We start from the raw sequence: 21,799 nt of genomic DNA on the forward strand, positions 1-21,799 counted from the left end.
CTGCTCGCTCCGGACTGACCTTCAGAGAGTCCGTTTCATTAACATTTAAACGCGCGGGCCAACCTCGGTAGGTGTAACTGTCCCCCCGGCGTCGGCGCCACGCTGGTTCACATCTAATTCACACCGCCAGTGAAGGACCAGAGGCCAGTCCGACGTCTCTCTTATGGCCCGTGTCATGTAGCCGCCCGCACGTGTGCTGTACACACACGCATACACACACACACCTCTGCAGACACGCTGCCATTTCCCGATGCCGGCCTGGCGGCTTGTTCCTTCAGGCCTTATTTGCTCAACGCCACAATCAAGATTTTCAGAAGTTTTGGCCGACTCCCCTTTCATTGATGCCAAGCAAATGTTTTATGCACGGGAAGCAAAAATGACAGGCTGCCTGGAAAGGCACGAGCCAAATATTAGAAGTGTGTGGTTCTTAGCAGTTGCACTGCCGAATGCTAATGTGCTTCAGCTGGGATGGGGGGGGGCAGGTGTGCTTTGAGCTTATGACCAAATGTAAAAGAAACGAGAGCCCACACACAAGTTAATAGATAGGCCGTGTTTAAGCAAGTGAAGATAAGTTTGAACAAATATTCTTTCGGCGGTTTAAGCGACGTCGCACACGTTGTGGAATGAAAGGGCAGCATTGATATGGCATACTCATTCAAGTCCATTATGTTAAAAGTAAGAAGGCAGTTCACTTAACTGTGCATAATAACACAGATAATGCTATCAGTGCCAGCCCTTTGACAGGACCCATCTTGAGTTCAGCTCTGCTGTAGTCAACATCTCACTTTGAGAGTCACCCCCCCCGACACGGACATGCTGACTATACAGTAATTATGGAGATGAGAAGTGTGCGTGTGCGCGCGCGCGTGTGTGTGTGTGTGTGTGTGTGTGCATGCGCTTGTCCTTTACAATAGCATATCAGAAAGCCTATTGTAAGTGGGTGGCTGCCTGCCTCTGTGTGCGAGTGTGAGTCCATCTGTGTCCTCTTGTGATTTTTTCTTTGTGTGTTTGTGCATCTTTTTTTTAATGTATATGTACATCAGTGTGTGACACTGACTGGATTTGAAGCACATAAACTGTTTAGGAGACAATTACTGCATGTGTAATGACATGATTTGCCATAAAACACTGACAGTCATTTTCTCATATACTCCATTGAGTGCTGTGATCTAATAGCAAACATAATTGCATTTTATTGGGATACTTCCTCACGGATGGACACCCAAAGTACTACGGAAGTTTCTATTCACCCGTAAGTTCATATGGCCAATTGACTTAGTCACTTAAGGACTGGCACTATTAAGAAGCTCACCTTTTAAACATGAGGGACACTAGCCAGTTACAGGCAAAACAAGTATTAATGGTGAGTCATCCTCAAGGCAATGAGGCCTCAACAAGTCATTAACCCCCTGGCTCTCTGCAAATCTCTCTCCTTTGAAGTGCCTAAACAGTATTTTAACCCAGACACTAAACAGCTTTTAACCCCCACTAACCCCCGCGGGCGGCGTTGGTCGACAACAGGTCCCTCCTCCCCCACCACCGAGGCACGACACCGAGCCGTCACTAGCACGCAGAGCGTCCCTCGTTTACAAAGAAAGTCAAAGTAAGAGCTGCTAAACCCGCCATAAACCGTGTGCAGTAGAGCCCCTTTAACTCCCTCTAAGGCCGATGAGTGGACGCGCCACGTGTCTCTGTGTGTGTCATAGTTCGCCACTGTACTAGTGTGTGTGTGTGTGTGTGTGTGTGTGTGTGTGTGTGTGTGTGTGTGTGTGTGTGTGTGTGTGTGTGTGTGTGTGTGTGTGTGTGTGTGTGTGTGTGTAGCTGTAGAAATGTGCATTTCATATGTGATTGATTGTTCGCTAAACTCTCAAGCGATCAGCGAATAAAACTGTCAAAACTCAGGAACCGTATGAACACAATGAAGGCCTGTCAAGCTCTGGATTTCTCTACATGTCCAGGTGCTGAGAGTTTTGAGGTTTTTTTCTTTTTTTCAAGATCTGTTAATCTGCTCCAAACTGCTACCATTAGTATTTACTGTAAACTAGTTTACCAAATACAGTAAATGAGCATCACCTAAAACCAAAGAGCACATCTTTAGTATGTGTATTTAGAATTTAAAAAGGTGACTATTGTCATTTCCCCCATCGATCTAACACTGTACCTAATGATTATTTTCATTAACAATAAATCCCTTAATTATTAAATAGTCAAATAAGAAGGGATGCTGATGAACCAGCTAAATTGGCCTCATTCGTCAAAGGCTCATGTGTTTAGCGCTTGAATGGAAAGCTTGACAGGAGCTACTTAGCTGTAACTGAGATGTTAGGAGTTAAGCGGACGGTCAATTAGAGGAATGTATTTTACACTTGTACCTGCTCAAGTAGCCTACACCTGATACTAGAAAAAGCCTTTTTAAGGCACTATCTTTTAATACTGAGTCACACAGACAGTGTCAAACTATTAGCTAACTGGTTTCAGCCTGTCGGCGCTGTCTCACTGTGAGGTGACTGTGTGTGATGAGCCTCAGTGTTGTGTAACAGTGCTTGTAACTCGTGGGTCAACTGCATTCGTATCCTGAGTGATAATTCCCCTTCCTCGATCAGCTCCTATTCAAACTGAACTAATCAAAGACGGATCTGTAAGGTGGTCTCAGGAAGTATTGGCTTCTTCTTCAATGATAAAAACAAAACATAAAATTATAAGAACATTTTTTTGTATTGGTTTTGCTGTTTGGGGTTGTGTTTCCTGTAGCGTCACTGTGTGTGGTGTGATATTCCATGCTGTCATTGAGCCCATTTCAGTGCCTGAATCAAACCCTATGACCCAACCACCATAAACAAGTGATAAATCAGTTCATAAAGACAATGAACCATCCAAAACGTTTCATAATCACCTCATAAACTATGAAACTCTATCTGTAAACTAGCTCGTTGGCACTAAAAGGGGCCAAATATGATGCACGTTGTATGTGTGCCAATGAGAGAGATTTTTTTTTTTTTTTTTTAAATACCACAAACGCTCATGCGGTCAGAGGATACCTGATCCTTTTCACTTCGATGAACAGGTAGGATCTCTGTGTTGAGTAAATGAGTGGATATCGGAAAATGACCCCTTCTCACATTACAAATGCCATTACAGGAGCCACAAGGCTCCAGCTCCTTGTTTTTGGCTTTTTTCTCCATACCACCTACTCACGAGGTTGTTAACTCCACACTGCCCACTAACTGGTAATCCCTTATATTTGCCACGCTGATAGCTAGAAGCTGTTAGGGATGACTCGAGTGTTGCGCCTAATAGATGAGAAGTAGGGCGGACGGCGTGAACAGGACGGAGGGGGGAAGCAGACGCCACATCAGAAGACTCGTTAACCCCGATGTTGGAAGTTGAGGCTAAGAACAATATCGACACGCTCTCGTCTGTGGCTACAAGTGCTACAGATGTCACTGGGAGCTAATGCTCATGGACTGTAGATGTTTTTTATCTACAGCGTGTATATACGGTTTCATTATTCTCCGTTGAAGTGGATAGAAAGTGGGCTTCACATTATGTGCTAATGATAAAAACTAATTCAAATCTGACTCTCTTTTAACGTGCAGTGGAATGCGCAGGCATGGTGCAATATGGCTCGCGGGGGAATGGAGTTGTCATCGCGTCTCTCATAATGGAGAAAGGCGACGAATGGAGTCAGTGGGGGTCGCTGAGAGACGAAAGCGCTTGCGGTGTTTACGTAACGCACTCTGGGTCGGCCTCGCGTGTGCACTAATGTTTAGGTCCCAAACAGCTCGTTGGCCTCCGTCGCTCTGGAGTTAGTCTGTAGTTTTTGCATCCTCTCCGCAGGGTTCAGAGGGTCATAAGGCAAATATGCATGTGGTGTCCAGTGATGCAGTGTGCGTGTGTGGGATGGAGTGTGCGTGTGTGCGAGCAAGAGCTAGCGAGACGGGAGACGGAGTTTGCACTGCGTAATGGCCGAGCTGATGCGTTTTAAACCCTCAAACGGGATGCACTTCCATCCCGTTGTCTTGATTAAATGAAGCCTCCTCGGCTTGGCCTCTCCAGACCGACGGCGAGGAGTCGTGTGGAACACAGCGGGACGGAGAAACAAGACAAAGGAGACGAGCGCTCCACTTTGTTGTGATTTCACTCGACTGCCGGATCGGAGCGGGGACGGCAAGCTTATTTTGGATTAGTAGGATGATGTATTTGTGCTTGAGGCGTGCGTTTGAATTCCACGATGAATCTCAGTCCATTAGGCCACACATGGAAGTATATTCTTGGATTGGTCTAGGAGTGTCCTCCCATCAGCCAGCCTCATAAAAGAGAGGCAAGACCTGAAGTGCTGTCTTTATGCATCCACGGTTGATATTAGTGGCTGCTACTGATACTCCAGCATGTTTTCAGTCCACTGAAGGGAATTGGTAATGCTCTGAGGATGTCTCATGTAAAATGAAGATGTATAATTTAAAATGACAAAGGCTCCATTTTTGTTGAGTCAATGAGAGCAATTTGTGTGCACCGGCAAACCCTGTAGGTCTTGATAGTCAATTTTCTGGCTTTGAGCTTAAGGAGCCTCAATTTCACATCCCAGCAATAAAGCAAGTCGTCCCCTCTTCCTCCACTTCATTTCTCATTCTCCCCTGTATTTATCCTCACGGCTTGACATTTTCTCTCTTGCCGTCTCCCTCGTTTTCCCATTTCACCCTCTAAACCCGGCCCGAGGTGGCACGTTTAAGGCATTAATTGAATAATTAATTCAACTCATCAGTTTGTTTTTAATTATTTCCTCACCCCCTTCTCCTCGCAGAGTGTAAACTCATCAACTATTCTCATCCCGCCACACAAATTGCCCATGAAAACTGAGGATCGGCAGAGTGTGGCTTCAGCACACTGGCTCCATCAGTGGCCCCTAATGAGGGGACGGTTAGCCCAGGCGGAACAAGACTAACACTGGCTTTGTGCATCAAGAGGCACAATACTGATTTAGCTCATTTAGTGTCCTTGGGCCAATTCAAGGGAGGTGAAGAGGGCCCGATTGCTAGCTGGAACTGTTTTTACCACAGGAGCACGGGCTTTTGCACAGGCCAGGACGGCAGGGAACCGAGCCGACGTGTCTGATTGCTCGTTTGTTTTGCAATGTGTTGGACTAATGGAATTTATTTACCCTGCATTCTCCAGATTTGGTTCCTTTGAAAGACCCTTTTTATTTGAGACACTGACTCCTTCCCAGATTACAGATAAATGGTCGTTAAAAACTACTCTGCCCAGTTGCTTTTCCCATAATGAATTATACATCTCCTAAATAGGAGGGTTAGATCATTATTTTTTACAAAAAAGTTAAATAAACAGAAAAATGCTCAATGACTTAAAGCCTGCAGTCAACAAACCCCAACCATCTTCAGGTATCCACTCTGACTACTCGTGTTTCGCTTGATGTTGCTTTTATTTTGTGTAAATGTGGTTTGAGTTAGTTTCACGTGAGCCTCCCACTCAGTGTGTGTTTTTTATTTGCCTAACTGCCACATTTTATTGATTTCCGTTTTTTTTGTTTTTGTTTCCTGTTTTATGTCCTCTGTGGGCTGACTGGGCCTTGTGTTGCATGCTTGTTGTCGTGTCCCAGTTTGAATGTAGCCCGGCGGGCAGCCGAACCACGGGCCTCCAAGTCAACAAAGGTAAAGTTAACCCACTTACCCACAACCACCTGTCCTCCCCCACCATCTCCCAAAGACAGCCTGCCACGCCGCTCACACGCATCCAGACACAATTCGCACTGCATGGTCCTAATAAGGATGACAGTGAGTGGCAGTGAGTGGGCCTCATCGACCTGTCGCGGACACGTCTTGAGATGGCTTTAGAAGTTTTTGCAGAAGCTTCATTTTCCAGTATGTACTTTCCCTGCAAATCTCCATTCACTCAGCTCTTTAAATACACTCAGCTTGTAGTTTTTCCTCTCCTAAGTCATGTGGCTTGGTGATGAATGTTGCGTTTGCCTGGGGTGCTTGCAGACACAATAGATCCGTAGACTTTAATGTAACCCCATGAGCGCATCCAAATGTTTGAGAGTTGATGTTGATCAGATACAGAATCAGTGACTGTAAATTTATTATTTTTGTTGAAAGAAACGAGAGAGTGACAGTGGGCAGATAAGTCTGTTATTAAATAAACTTTTACAAAATGCCCAATTTTAAATTGCAGGAGCTTTTTCTATACTAGACCATTATATTAGTCAAGATGTTTGAGTAACACCACACACCGCAGGACCCTTCTGCTTTTTTCACACCAGTGGACCGGACCAGTCCAGAAGGAAAACACCTGTTACTTCATAACACGTGTACACCAAAAAAAAAAAAAGAAAACACACCACAAAAACAGAAGCCAAACTCGGCTGACAGGAACATAAAAATAAACCGTGATCGATTTACGCTGCATGGGTTCAGCGGGGCGAGTAATGCTCATGTGCAGAAGCCGGAGTCAGAACATACGCAGTCAGCAGTGTCCACTTTATAGCCTCGCGTTAACTATTTTATGTGTAGTGGGGAAAACAATCATCAATGCGGAGAGTGTATACGGCATTTCCGTGTACTAATAATCAGATTTGTCATCCTCATTCAACATTATTTAGAAAGCATGAGCTCCAAAGCCTCTGGCTCTGCTCGTAGCTTACGGTTTTAGAATCAGATTACTCATATGCTCACATGCTGTTTGTTTTTTTTTGTTTTTTTATGCCTTTTGGCGACAGTTGTAGTTGCCGTTAGTCTGCCCCTGCTTAGTCTATTGTTAGGACCATCAAAAAGGCCCCTCGCCCTTTTGCATCACAGGCTCACACTGCCTGTCGGATCACATTTTTCTGTTTGTGTATCTCGTCATGAGAGGGCTTGTGAGGGGGGGGTTCTGAGATGCAGAGGGAGAAGGGTAAGATGTAAGCACAAAGCAACACCTGCCTCTTCACCTGCTGACGGTGTAGGAACAATGCTATTGTTTCAAGTCAGAGTTGTCAGTGACTGTGCCCCCCTCTCCCCCCCCTCCCCACCCTCTCTTCTTTCTATATTTCTTTTTTCTCTCGTCATCCTCCTCGTCTTCTCCCTCTCATTTCATCACCACAGAGGGAAAAGCGATGGAGCATTTCGTCTGCCGGAGGTGAAAAGAACTCGTCGAGTGTAAGTAGAGGGGTTTCTGGCGGAGTGAGGGGGAGAAGGAGCGGGCTGAGGGGGGGCTTTGGGTCGAGGAGGTTGCGGAGGCAGGCAGCGATGGCGAAAGGGAGCGGATAGACACGCGGCGGCGGCACAATCGCGTTAGCCTGGTCTCCGAGGGATGAAGTTGGGCTTAACTGCAGAATTACCCACACTCCTGCATTACAAAATGTTCCTTCGCCAGCATTTAGCATGCAAATTGCCTCCCAGATTATGCCTTTTGTATTCATTTTACCAACTGTCAGGCTGTGACGCGGGGAGAATGATAATCAGGCAGATATTGCCCCCTAGCGCTCCGGCAAAGATCATCGCACTGCAAGGGGGGGAAGGGAGTGTTGTGTTACTGCAGATCAATGACTTGTATGCATTTAGGTATAAGTGTGTGTGTGCGTGCGTTGAAGAGAGACAGCGATTTGAGGGGGTGAACAGCTGTAAGGAAAAGACATGAGCGTTAAGGTGACTAGGGGCGGGTGGGGTGGTGGAAAAAGAAGAGAAAATAACTTGCTGAGTGCTGAAGAGCGCCTGAACGGCTTGCGCACGCCGCAAATGGGAACATGGAGAACTATTTACGATGTGCACTGAGAATATTCCCCTTCCTAATGTTAATATTCAGCACCATGCCGTCCGAGAGCTGAGGTAGTCCGCCTCGTTGGTTTTCACCGGGAGTCACCCGGGGCAGCGATCACTCCCGTCTCTCCCAGGTCGCATCTGTGAATATCTGCGAGATAATGAGTCTGATTTGAATAGTGGCCCCTGATCCCATTCATACCTCCCGATTCCGTTTTTGACCAATCCCCCAAAATGTATTTTACATTCATGGCGAACACATCTGGGGACCACATGCAGACATCACAGATACCAGCCCGGAGGGTATAATGCTTTAATTAATGAGAGGAAAAAAAGTCAGTGATTGCAAGAGGTGGGATATGACCGAAAGGTGCGTGTGTGTCCCTGCTTTTACTATTCATGAGGTTGAATCTCTTCTCAGAAATGATTTGGGGTGGTACCGGCTTTGTGGGACTGCCTGCGTCGTGTTGATATTTGGTAAAGTGATTTATTGAGACTTCTGTAAGCTCAGATTTAAAGGAAATCCCAGAATCTGCATACTGGCACAGCGAATGGTTTCCAAGTACTTCACATTTCACCAATTTGGGTGTTTTTTTCCACTGCCATCATTCCTATCCATATTGCGCACACCGTCCGCAGCAAATTCAATTGCTGATATTAGGCAACGACATTGCTGCAGGCAGTCAGGCTGACATGGCAAGAAACACATGTGGCCTTTTTAGAAACACGCTTGCAGTTTAATCCATCCATCATTTAATTTGAGATTAAATCAAAATAAATAAACACTGGCCAAATCCCCTTAATCATCAGCCGTCATTGCACAGGAGAAGCGTTTGTTTTATGCAGCTACAGTAAATACAGTAGGTCAAAACTAAAGCAGGACATCCGGGTATTGGTAAACTACCAGGTGGCCCGTTTTTTGTCGTGCATTTGTAAAAAAAAAATTGTGGATCCTGAGAGAATTGATCAGGTCTGCTAATGGCACCTGAAGTTTGCACGTTTTGTTTTCTAACTAAATTTGGCTGAGCTATTGCGTTTCTTGCCATGTCCAATATCACATCAACACTGTTATTATAACTGATGAATATTGGGTGCAAAACCATCAAATTAAGTCCCAGGTTGTATTAAACCACTACTTTTCACACTCTTATCTTTATTTTCGAAATGCTTTAATATGCAGACGACTTTCTTTGCATACACGGCCCTCTTTCCTTGTCTTTCCTCCTCCCTCAGGACAAGTCCACCCCGGAGGACCAGAGCTCGTGGGACAGCTTCAAGACCATGACCCCTGAGCTGTCCATCGTGCCCGGGGAGCAGAAGGATCGGTTGGAGCTGCACAATAAGAACTGGGACTCGTCCTCCGCTAACACGCCTGACTCGTCCGAGGGAGACTTCCAGACTGAAGTGTGAAGACACACACACACACACACACGCTCACTTCGACACACACACACATGCTCATGCGGAGAGAAACAATTGGGAAAAAAAGCGATACATAAGTACATGATTTCTTGCAAAGATCTCACGACGCCACTGCTCCTCATCTCCTGCAACGTGCCCTGCCGGATCCCATACTGTGTTTGTTTACTGACGGAGAGGACGGGCACAGAAAGAAGACTGTTCTACCCTATATTTTCGCAAAGACTATTGAAAAGAAAGAACAGGGGCGTGACACGTCTGGGACCGAGGAACATTTTTAAATGAACTTAAACTATGGAAAAAGAAAAAAAAAACTATTTCTGACAAAAATGTCTTGATTTTATTCTGGAGAAAAATGAAAATCTCTTTCAATTGTTTGATTTTGGGTGGGGGGGAAGGAAAATAATATTTCTGCACTGTTCTGTTCTTTTTATAGCAAGGGGGGTAAAAAAAAAATCTCACTGAGGTTTCTCACACTGTTATCCCCCCTAGGCACCCTGCTTTCATGTATTTCCTTTTCCCTTCTAATGGATGTTGGAAGCATTCTATCTCCTATTCTGTCTTTCCTTTTTTTATTTTATTCCTTTTGGATGCAAAGGGGGTGGGGACAACGGAAGAGCTGCTCATTGATATGTGCCATCCTCATTGCTTCTTTTCATCCATCCATCATCCTTTGTGTATTTTACTTTATGTGTATTTTCTACAGATTTGTTCCAAGAAATATCATCTATGGATGGAAACGTCTAATGAAAAAATAATATGAATGAAGCATCTGTTGAAGAATTGATTTATTTTTAGACTAGTATACTCATGCTCCTGCTGCTATTTGTGTCTTTCAATTTTCTCTGAGAATGAACCCATGTGGAACTTTAAAAAACAAAAAAAAGAGGTTTTGGATACACACAGCACATAAATGTGAGCCTACGTTTGAGGCAATGAGTCCCGCATGTTCTCCAGTCACGGGGAAAGAGAAAGATAGTGATCAATTGCAGCATCTCCTCCCCCCCAAGTCCTTGGAGATAAAAGCCTTTAAAGATTGCAGCATCTGAAGCCATTTCAGCCATCACCAATAACACTACAGAAGAGAATATCTTCATCATTTGCAGCCCAAATGGAATCTGTTTAAGCGCCGTTTAGCATCACTTCATCAACTTCTGCCGGTTCTACCTTTTTGAGTCAGTATGTTTGCTTGTAGCGACCCACTGGGGGGGGGTTTCGAGCCATTTTTTGCCATGGATTTGAGGCTAAACATGCTTTCCTTTGCTTGCATCCACCGACTCCTTCTCGTTCATCCTTCCTCTGCCGCCCACCAGTCCTCATTCTACCAGGAGGCAAGAAATCGCAATGTTAGCAGTGACGCCCGGATTTATAATCTGCCTTTCCCGTGCATCCCTCTCCATGTGACTGCCACCTGCATTTGTGAGCACAGCGGCTGCAGATAGAGAGACTGAAATAGAAATACAGAGATGGAGTCACAGAGGTTGTGAGGCTACAAGGTGGCAGACGGAACGGGGGGGGAAAAACAAAAAAAATCTGGTGGCGATGCCTTCTACTTGACATTCTACATCTGTACGTTGGTCGCTACAAGAGGACAACCAGTTTCCTTCTGTTGCTACATTAGCAAATCAGTCCTCCACACTCCGGCGGGGGGGAGAGTGTCACAGTGCAGGATGAATCCAACAAGATGGTGTGATAAGTTTTTCTGTCTATGTTCAAAGCGGCGCCCGTTAATCTAACAGGAGAAAGAGATGGGAGACAATTTATGGAATTTAAGTGCAAGAGAACGTGTTATCCAGGAAAAGAAGAAGAAGAAAAAAAAACACCCCAAAATATAAAATGAGACGCCAAGAGGCGGGCACAGATGCAGATTAAGAGGGGGAGTGCTCAAAGCAGTAATTATCCAGAGACGGCTATTTGTCCTGACATTTTCCAATGCAGCCCTCAAACCATCTGCTTAAAGATCCCTAATGTGGTAGTAGTTCTGCATGGCGCAGATGGTGAGACAAGAGTGCAGCCCTCCTGACCTTTCAAGCTAATCAGCTGATAGAACGTACAGCCCGCCGCCTCTCGGAGGAAATAGATAGGTTTGGCCCTCCCAGGTTGCGGAGCTGAGGTCACATTCACCTGACCTTCTGCGGGGCTCGGGATCCAGATCTAAATGTACGGTGTCTCCAAACTGCAAAAAAAAAAAAGAGCATCCGGCCTGTCACAGTACAAGGTCTCAGTCAATGGGTGTTGATCTATAGCAGTAGGAAACATCAGTCTCAGGGGTAACAGATTTAACCTTAACATGAAAAAATTGGGGGTTTTATACATAAAATTGAACATTTAGAGAGAAAAACCTCTACAAAGCCTTGTTCCCATGGTAACTAAAAAAAAAAAAAGAGAAAGGAATGTTTGACTTCAGCCCAATATGATGTTTTTCTGTACTTGCCTCTAATGGTGAGCTGGTTAGATAGGAGCAGTGTGACAGCTCACGCCTCAATGAGAACCTTCAGGACGCAACTAACTGACTTATCATCTTATAACGTGTTTTCTGCATTGAACTGGTGGGACGTGAATGCTTAGAAATTAAGTTGATGCGGGAGTATGTTGGTAAGTCAATTTGTTTTCTTTCTTGTGTGTTTCAATTCTGCCAAACTCGACAGCCCATAAAAAAAAAAATAATAATATAAAGCCTAGCAAGTTTCCAATGCCAGGCAGATGCCAGCTCCATAACCTCCACCTTCGCCTCCAACCTCTCACCCTTTGATGCTTTGGTGTTTAACTGAATGCTACAGCCATCCGACACGACACTTGATTTACTGCTGACAACCCCTCTTTTTCCTTTTCTCTCATTTTCTTTTTTTTTTCTTTTTTTTTTTTTTTTTTATACATAAGATTGTACAAAGTAGTCCTCTAATGTTTTCATAGTGTCTTTTTATATGAAAATAAATTTTCAAATTGATCTGGTCTCATACGTACGTGCGTACACCCCTTGAAGGGCATCTGTGGAGGAGGGCGACTCGCTTCTTTCTTGATTTGCGGTGTGCTTGCATTGCCATGTTTTCATAATACTACTCTGGGTGTGTTGGGCATGACAAACTCTGTTACTCAGAAGCACTGAGGCCTAACTGTGACCAATCACAGGTCCTGCTGGTCTGTCAGAAAATATGAGAGGAACACTTCTGTGAGTTTGAAGTCATGTTGCACTGAAATAACCAGAGGGGGGAAATGTCAATTTCAAAGTGATTATTTCATTAAAATTGTATAAACTTTGAGCGATATTTATGCTAATAACAATATCCTCTTCCAAAAATTGTTTTGCCAAAATGTTTTTGTTATGTAACATTGGGAAAAAAAAGAAGAAAAAAAAGTCCCAGTGGACAGGCTTTGATGGTCCAGTCAGCGGCTCCAGACTGAAAGACCAAGAGGCGGCGCACGTCCGAGGCTCCGTACATTTGCCCTCCAACGGGCTCGTGGGTAATTAAGCGTAGACGAGTCTGCCGTCACTAAAAACCCAGAAGAAAGGCCACCAACTGGAACTTCCTCGTGGGAGGGAGAGGGAGGAGAGCGAGGTCACAAGAGGGAGAAAATAGGAACAAAATCCATGGAGACAGGGTGGACGCAGAGAGAGAGTTTTTTTTTTGTTTTTTTACATCACCTCTGGCAGTTGAGTCACAGCAATTAGAGGGCCTCGTGGTGATTTTTCTCGCTGAGGTTTGTGGGTAATTATGTTGTGCTGCTGGTGTGTCACCGGTGACCTAAGGAGGGGGAGCCTGCTGACAAATAAAACGGGGAGACAAAATGGAGCGTGGCCGGATAGTTGCAGGATGAGATAACTGAGATAACCCCCCCCCCGCCGAGGCTGTCCACAAGGAGCCTCTCGACAGGGGCCGCCTGATTGCTCGTTATTTACAACAACAAAAAAAGGCCGGACCTACAATTCTGTGTTCCTGACCCCGCTGGGAGGAGAGTGAGTCTCAGTGCTCAGAACATCGCTCAGTCAAACACGAGACGGATGCAAAAAGCTGGACGTTTCGTGCATACCTTTTTTGTCATTTTTTTTTTTGGGGGGGGGGGGCAACATCTTCAGTAACAAGCAAGTTATTGTTGTGGTGTTCTCGTCTTCGTCAGCGTTGTGACATTGTATCAATCTGTCGTTTTATAGCCAAACATTTTTTTTATAGTTTTGCTATCACAAACGAGGCTGGATTATCTTCAGCCTGTTGCCGCTAACGATGCATCCTGCGTGGTTATCAAACCGTGATACCTTTGCTTCTCGATATCGCAGTGTGATGCCATTATTTAATGTTACATCTATCCTAAATGTGTAAACATGCATTCAAAATACCTGTTGGTGATAGTAGCCTGGTAGCATTATTATTTAACTTCTGCCAAATGTCATGGAAAGCTACTCTGACCTGCGCAGCAATCGTAACGTAGTGATATTTCTAGTCATCTTCCATTGCTTTCATTGTATCTGAAATGTAGTTTTTAGCACCACCAATTGTTAGTTGTGTTTTTTTCCATCAGAGACGTTTAAAAGTCCTTAAGCCGGCGGTCGCTGCGCGAGCCCTGATGGAAACAGATTTCCTGCAGTGCGATCATTTCAAAGGGCGACCCATTGACGAACACAAAGTCGTAAAACAAAACACGACAACACCACAACAAAGTAAAATAAAGAATACCCCTGGCACACTAATGCATTTGGGCAAAGTGAAAGGCAGCGAGCGAGGTACCTCGGGAGCCCGCAAAAACCTGCAAGCGGAATGAGATATTTCGGTCTAAAACAATGCAATGAAGCCAAAGTGTGCAGGGCAAGCGAGGGGGGGGGGGGCAGTGGATATCCATTGCTCTTAATGGCTGCCCCCTCCTCGGCGGCTGACAGATGGATCTGTCCCACGGGCTCCTTTTGCCGTGCCGCTCAGAGGGGACACAGACACCGGAGCAGACGGGCCGACTACCAAGAGAGGACGAGGCCAGGGTGGACGGGGGTGCACATGAAGGTATAAGTGGGAAAGAGTGGATCCAACCCAAAAGGATGGAATGTGCGGAACCCTGAGAACTGAATCATCTGAAGTGTTTAAGCCTAGTTTAAAGCTCTACGTGGGCCTTTTGGACAAAGCCGTACTAATCCCACTGCTCCTTCTGCGACAGGCAGAACTTCCAAATTCGGACCCTGCAAATCCATTGAATAAGTGGTTAAGTGGACATCTTTGAGGGCGATTTATTCACAGCTGAGGTAAAGGACTAACTGAAGGTTTTTTTTTATTTATTTTTTTCGCTCCACAAAGCAAATCTTCACACATCACGGCAACCCGCATTTAGTCGGGATGAATCGCCTTTCCACACTACCCAGGGCTTCTTTAAACACGGGCGTGATTTAGAGGCAGGCTTTAGGCTGGCGCGGTGCATACCGGCGTCGACACAGCGCCTGGGACCTGCTAGATGTTTAACTAAGAGCTCGGGGAAGAGGCTTCAAACCGCAGGGCCGTTCGTGGCAAGGACAGGGGCGAAGGAGACGTGGCGGCTGAGAGGTGAGAACTCGTGGCGCTCCCTCACGTCTCCTGCTGCCGTGGTAACGAGACGGCAAAGCCGGGCCTCTTGAACTCCCAGGCGTTCGATGGCAGTCGGCAGTGAGGAGTCCAAATGAGGGCGAGCCACCTCCATGACTCCCAGGCTGTGTGTGCAGGTGTGTGTGTGTGTGTGTGTCTGTCGCTTAACATTTTACAATCTTTCCGTGATTGAGATGAAACGCCCGTCTCCCACATAAAGCATTGAGGACGGAGCTGTGGTCCGAGTCGTGGGGGAATTGTGCCGAACAGACACGTCTAGAGTGTTTTTTTTTTCTTCTTGTTTTTACAGAAAGTAAATTTGTGATTTCAGGGGGATTCTAGCTTTGCAGCTATTTTGTAACAGACGTGCTAAGGTGGGCCATGTTTTCTCATTACGGTGCATCCAATCTCTGACTTAATGAAAGTCCATATATGTATATTTCGTATTGGAAGGCGTGGGGAGGTAAGCAATTACTTGCAAAATTTAATTTATTATCCAACAAAAAGAACTTTATCTCAACGCTGTAGCTGAAGGCCTTGCAGAAATTGCCGCTAATCACTAAAGGAAAGTAATGTATAATTTTAACAATTTATAGTTTCTGGACTTTTATGGCAATTAAAAATATGTAAAAGTTTGGTATGGGGAGCAATCACCCTTCAACTTGGAGTAGAAATTTCCAAACATGTGTGTGTTGGGTGGAAGAACGCATATTTTTTTGTTTACTGTGTGTGTGTGTGTGTGTGTGTGTGTGTGTAAAGGAAGGCACTCTTGACCTTCGAACAAAGCCCGCCGCACTCAAATGACCTCATCCGCACTATCACCAACGCACGGACGACGTCGTGACGGCCTCTTCATCCCTCTGCTCTCACAGAGAGGTTTGAGATCAAACACGGGTACGTTCAGGGACCCCGAGGGAGCGGAAATAGGATTTGATCCCCACTCAAACGAGCCCCCCCCGTGTGCGTATAGTCGAATCGACCTACAGCCAAACAGGAATAGATCCCTCCGCCTCTTTCCCCCCTCAGTGAACCGTCCCAAACACAAACGCGTCTCATCACGGTGTCACTGTGCCTCCTGTCAGTCAGTTGGCTGGGATGTTGTGTGCGTGACGTAACACTTATTTTAAGTGACATTTATTTTTTATTTCACGATGTTTAATGTGTCTTGCTATAATAAACCCCTCCAGGTTGTCAAAGAAAAAAAGAAAAAAAAAGAAAATACATCAGAACTGCCTGAGTTGCTACTTTTAAACGTGACACCGGGTTTAACCTTAAAACTCCACATGCAGAAAGCGACATTGTCGAAAGTTGTTTTAAAAAAAAAATTAAAAAAATAAAGAATTGATGTTTTTTCCTCACGGTGACTGAATTCAAGGAGATATAATATTCAAAAAGAAATGATTTGATGCAGTGTGACTGTTCGTGCTCGTTTATTGCGACCTTTCACAATGTAATTACTTGGCAAGCAGCGAGAAAATAGTGTAATACAACACGCCGCTTTAGGATGCTGGATGTTCAAATACCAGACATGCTTGCTAACCAGGCAGCTGTTATTGATTTCCAACGTCAGCAGGGACGATGTGATCCTGTCTCCGCCCCCAACGGGGAAAATCAGCTTATTTCTAGAGGGTTGTGTCCCACTTGTTCAGCACAGAAGTGGCACGAGAGGCACTAGTGGAGCGCTTCCCAGTGTCCTCCCAGCAGGTGTGTGGAGGATACGCCACTCGGATTTACTCATTTGACAATCCACTTAAAAAAAAACGCCACAAACAACTTTCAGCAAGTGCAACAAAGGACTATTTGTGCCAATTTAACCGTTATCCTTGAGCTGTACTTTGATGAAAACCCTAACGTTGTTGCTTATACAATATCATACAATGATTTCTTATGTTTAGCAGGAAGATTAAAAATACATTTGCCAATTAAGGTTTAATGTCAAACTTTTTCTCGAAATGGGTTGTTTTTCTATTAGCAATCGTTACGGTCGGCATATTTTATTCTCTGCTGTATTTTTTCCACAGATTGTTTCCTCTTATCCACAAAATAATCAAACGGCTGTAGATTAACACATATATCATTTTGAAGTCTGCCATTACAAGTACGGGTAATTAACTCAAACTATGAAATTACCTTAATATTAATATAATTGCGATTTTGTGATAGTATAGATTCTAAACTTAGTTTGACGTGTATCAATTTTCTTTTATGATAAAATTACAGAAATCCGTCATTTAAAACGTTTTTCCCTCAAGCTCATTAATCCGATTGGAAAACATCATTTTTTTTATCTCTGTAGTTGTACGCTGTCCTTGTTCTGCTCCCACACACTCCGTGTCACATGGCCTCGCTCACCCAATTAGCTCCTCCGGCGCACCTGTCGGCCACACCCACCTCGTCTGCTCTATTGCTCTCACCTGCACCTCAGTATTTAAACCTCTCACTGAGGTCCCCAGGAGCGTTCTCTGCATTCATCGTGCCTGACTCTCCTGGTGAATTCCTCCGTAGCCTTCAGACCCTCAACCGGAGATTAAGCCCCCCCTCCCCCGTCTGTCTGCCTGCTCCCCTGACGGCTCGGCCTCCCACCGGTCGCATTTAGCCAAGTGAGTCAATCCGAGCCGGTTCTTGTGTTTCTGGAATAAAGCTGGTGTCCCACTGCTCTGTCTGTCCTGCTGCGTTTGGGTATTTCCCACAACTGTGTTTTTTTTTAATGACTCTGCAAAGTAGCATTGGATCAAGGGAGCCGTAATCTTCTCCACCACTAAAGTAGAAAGCGTACTATCAGGCTTCCTACAGTAACGCTGCTTCAACTCAGAAAGAAATACTTAAAAATTGCAGATATGGAAAAAGTAAATCTATGGAGGAAAATCTAGTTCCGCGAAGCAATTTAGGATGTGTCGAGTTGTAAAAACATTAAGGCTTAGCTAATGACTTTGATGTGTGTAATTGTCTCACCACACAACAAAACACTGTGGGAGGCATTGCATTCTAGGAGAGAGGTGTGGGGGCGGGGCTACCGACAGCACTGCCAGGTGATTTGATTGGCACAGCTGGTGCTCTCGTGTCATTATGCTCTCACTTCAAATGCGACTTACTGTGGATTTGACTGAAGGCGTGCTGTGAGATTAAAAGGCCCTGGACCTTGTGGGCGGGGCCACCGGGGACGCCCCCCCCCCCCCCCCCCCCCCCCCCCGGTGTTTTTGAGGTATGTGTGTTAAAGTGTTTGTCATCAGTTTAAGGTGCATAGTACATAGTTTGAACATGCCAGACAAAGATGGTTAACATGGGGAAATGGTGGTCCTGGCCTTACATTCTGATCCTTCCTTTTTGTGGGGGGTGGGGGGGGGGGGTTCGTTCAGAAGGCTGCAGTGTATTAGACAGATTAGTTTGAGAGGATACTACATTCAGGTATGGCGCCATAAAGTCTTGAAACAAAAATAAATTCTCATCCCGCCGCCTGTGTTTAGGATGGAGACGGGCGCATGCGGCCTGGTTGTCCTCCAGCACCTCGTGATTTACTGTGTGATATATATATATATATATATGGGGGGGGGTTCTAGGCCATAAGAAGTAATCAAAGGCCATATCCAGTCCAATGACAGCGGAGGAGTAAAAAAAGCTGGAGAGCTCCATGACGACGGCAGCAAGTTCACATTGTGCCTCGTGGCCAAATCCGCATTGCTGTAAAACTGAGTCCAACACATTTAATATTTTCCCCCGTCTGCGTTCACCCTCCCTCTTTTGTTAATTGGTCTGGCTTTTTAGTAAGTTACCGTGACAACGCGTCGTCTCCTTCCCCGTTGACTCTCTGGCGGATGCTCCGGTTGCCTGCAGAGGAGGGAAAATGCGCCTCGAAGCCTCTCCAGTGGCACGTTGATGCTTTTAAAATCGTCCCTCCGGGTCAACGAGCCGCAACCGCCCTGAATGAGCGGAGGCGCTTTGGCCGTAAAACGCTCTGAAGGTAAACGGACTTGAGGGATCTGTGCATCTTACTCTGAGCGATGACGCCGGTTTTTGGCTGGTGCTTAAAGGTCCTTGGGGTTTGTGGCAGTGTGCGATCGCGGACATGCTTTGACTCCCATTCAAAATGGGGACAAGCTGTCAAAGAAACCCCGAGTATTTAGCCAGCCGTTTGTTGCTCCGTCTGTGGACGGATCGTCAAACCGACAGCATAACAACCGACAAAATGCACTGTGACAAAACCGTTGTCGGGCTTCTAATTGAGACGGAAGTTTGAGGCCGCGACTGCGGTGGGATTTAACCCGAGGAAGGAGTCCGGTGAGTTGTTGGTAGTAATTGCTTTTTACTACTGGTCAGATTTGGCGTTGCAATCTGAGGAGGATCCTCACACTACATGGGCCGCCCTACATTTCCATTTCTATTTAAACACGCCTTGCCTTACTGTCTCCCAGTTGAAAGGAAAAATAAATCTATGTCTTCTGCCTGTGGTTGGTTGGGGGGGGGGGTGTTGTTTGGAGGAAGGGCAAGTCTTGCTAATGTACATGTCGTGTGGAGCGTTGCCCACCCAGAAGCATGGAGTTTGCCCTCGGGTCCCGCGCAGCCAGTCAGACACAGAAAGAGAGGGGGGGGGGGGGGTGATATCTGAGGCCTGCTGACGCCCCATGGTCTCTGAGCCAATCTGGATCCATGGAAGAGATGGAGGGGAAAAGCAGGAATGTGCTCTGCCCCATGGTTGAGGGGAGGGGGGGGGGGGTGTAAAGGGAGGCGTCGGTCAATGAACTGTAGGGAGCCATATGGAATGTGCATTAAAGCCCAAATTAGACTGCACATTTACATTTCACATGTATTTCTTGCTAAGAAATATGTAAAGCAGACTGAAGACTGCATTCTGCATCTTTTAATACTTTCATAGTACATATTCTGTATTTTTATTATTGAGAAAGTGAAGAAGTTTCAAGTACCAGGTTGCATTGATGTGCAACAATTGTTAGGTTGTTTTTTTTTTTTAATGGAGTCAGGAATGATCCATGAAGAAGAGTCGCTATGATATGACTGGAGTTTAATTCACCAAGGCCATTCAATGTATTCACCTTACTCAATAGTTGGCATTACAGTGGACCACGGTAGGCAAGAGCCAAGTCATGCACACATTATTTGTTAATTTAATTAAAAAAATTGTATAATATATAAATCCTTATGGCATTGGAAAATTGAATAGAAAGTGAATGACACAGGATGTAATTTTTCTATTCTGAATCGTCTGGAATGTGCTTACATGTAGAAATATGTGTAATAAGTAAGTATTTTGCCTTTAGGAAATATTCCAAAAGACATCCACACGGCTGTACTCTGATCTGATGTCAAGCTAACAAAAAGATAAAGAGAGGAGGGAAACTGTCTTTTCAGACTCCGTATTTCCAATCTACAGCTTAATATTTATTTTGTCTTAACATCTGTTTATTTTCTTACAGCTCCTCCAGCTTTTTCTCTATTCAAATCATAATTACACGACATTATCCCGGTCTTCATAATCACAATTAAAAGCAAATTCAATAAAATACATTTGACTCAAATGATTTAAAAATATTTTTATCAAAGTAATTATTCTATTCTCATCTCCATTGTTTGTTTGTCTAGCAGCAACAGGCTGTTGAATTCCACCCCAAACTACCCCTCTAATGACAGCAGTCATCTAATTATCATGCTGCGGCATCTTCTACCTGTCCTAAATGTTGTGTGTCTGTGTGTAGCTCAGTAGTGCGTCTCTGTGTGAGGCAATGATTGGATGCTGTGAAGGATGTGAGCGAGAGAGTCGGAAGGAAACACCAAATAAACGCGTGGGAGAAAAATGTATAATGAAGTAAAGATGATGATGATGATGATGAGCGAAACCCAGTTTAAAATAAGTACCTTTTTTCCTTTTTTAAATCTGCTCTCACAATGGGAGACGTGGCGATAACAAGGCACAGAGTGCCCCGTGTGGCCCCCTGCAGAGGTAACGTCACAGATCTGTGGCCAGCTGGGGAGAGACCGCTCAGCCACGTTGAACCCGCGGAGCGGCAGGGATTACACTGGCATGGCAATCTCCTAACAGGCTATGAGTTTATCTGGGATTCAGACCTGCAGCCTTCTGAACATGCAGGGTCCCTTTTATCAACACCATGCAGGAACCGACCCGCTTCAGATACTTGGTCACTGGGCCTCATTTACTTGCATGTGTGCAGATGTTTTGAGCTACATTTGAATACCTGTGTGTATACTATATATTCTAGTTGAGAATGAAAGGATATAAAAAGTTTTCTTTTTCTTTTGACAGACTAATATGAAAGCCACTCACACCTTGAGTTTCTTGTATTACTGGTTAGCCAGGGTCATCTAGTAACGGGAGAGAATGGACTAATCTCAAATTACAACATCGTCTCACAGCTGTGTGAGTTCTAAACTGATGTCAGCGTGCTGAACTGGGGATGTTGAGAATCCGAAGATGCTGACGTTTAGCTTGCAACACGTTTACTATGTTCATTTTGCCGAATCAAAAGTGCGGTTTAGGCTAAGCGGTTAAACGCAAAGACTTGCAGCGGTCAATGGGAATCCTCTTTTGAACATCACAAAGGCTTGCACCAAATTCCACAACAATCCACTCTGGTTAACGTTTTAATAAATACAGAAATGTCAGCATCGTGGAGGAAAAGTCAGCAGGTAACCATAGCGATTTAAGTTTATCTTCTAGTGATCCAAATATATATATATATATGTGACCAAAGAAGGATGACAAACTGAGAATGGAATAAAATGCTTTCGCTTGGAGGACAAAAGTTGCATCGATGTTTTTACTGATGTCTTCTGGGAAGGACTCATTTTGTACTTGGTCTGTAATGCCTGGTTTTTGCACCAGATGTATTCACTGCACCACTGCCTCCGGGGTGTGTTTTAATGTGGTGTTGCGATATATCTTCAAAACAAATGTTTCTTTTCTCCTTGGCGATGGGAGCAAAAGTGTAGCGATGGACTTGTAACATGGGTCCAGTAACGGAGCGTGTGTTGTAACCATCACCACTTTGCTCAGTTTTTACCTCATTTTTGCAGAACAATAATCCTATAAACACTAAATATAAAATGTTCCTAGAAAGGAAA

At 44.9% G+C, this 21,799-nt stretch overlaps 1 protein-coding gene across 4 annotated transcripts in view; it reads left to right on the forward strand.

Annotated features, from left to right (window-relative positions):
• The window catches only part of adgrb2 (adhesion G protein-coupled receptor B2), a 161,668-nt gene extending 149,551 nt beyond the window's left edge, over nucleotides 1-12,117 (forward strand). For all 4 annotated transcript variants that reach the window (XM_037474375.2, XM_037474377.2, XM_037474378.2 and 1 more), the window contains exons 35-36: nucleotides 7,098-7,151; nucleotides 8,985-12,117. In XM_037474375.2, the coding sequence (XP_037330272.2) occupies nucleotides 7,098-7,151; nucleotides 8,985-9,161 (231 nt within the window). In that variant the 3' untranslated portion in view covers nucleotides 9,162-12,117. The remainder of the gene's footprint in view (nucleotides 1-7,097; nucleotides 7,152-8,984) is intronic.
• Nucleotides 12,118-21,799: the final 9,682 nt, after the last annotated feature.

The sequence above is a fragment of the Pungitius pungitius genome, chromosome 17, assembly GCF_949316345.1.
Source record: "Pungitius pungitius chromosome 17, fPunPun2.1, whole genome shotgun sequence".
In the NCBI taxonomy this organism is placed as follows: Eukaryota; Metazoa; Chordata; class Actinopteri; order Perciformes; family Gasterosteidae; genus Pungitius; species Pungitius pungitius.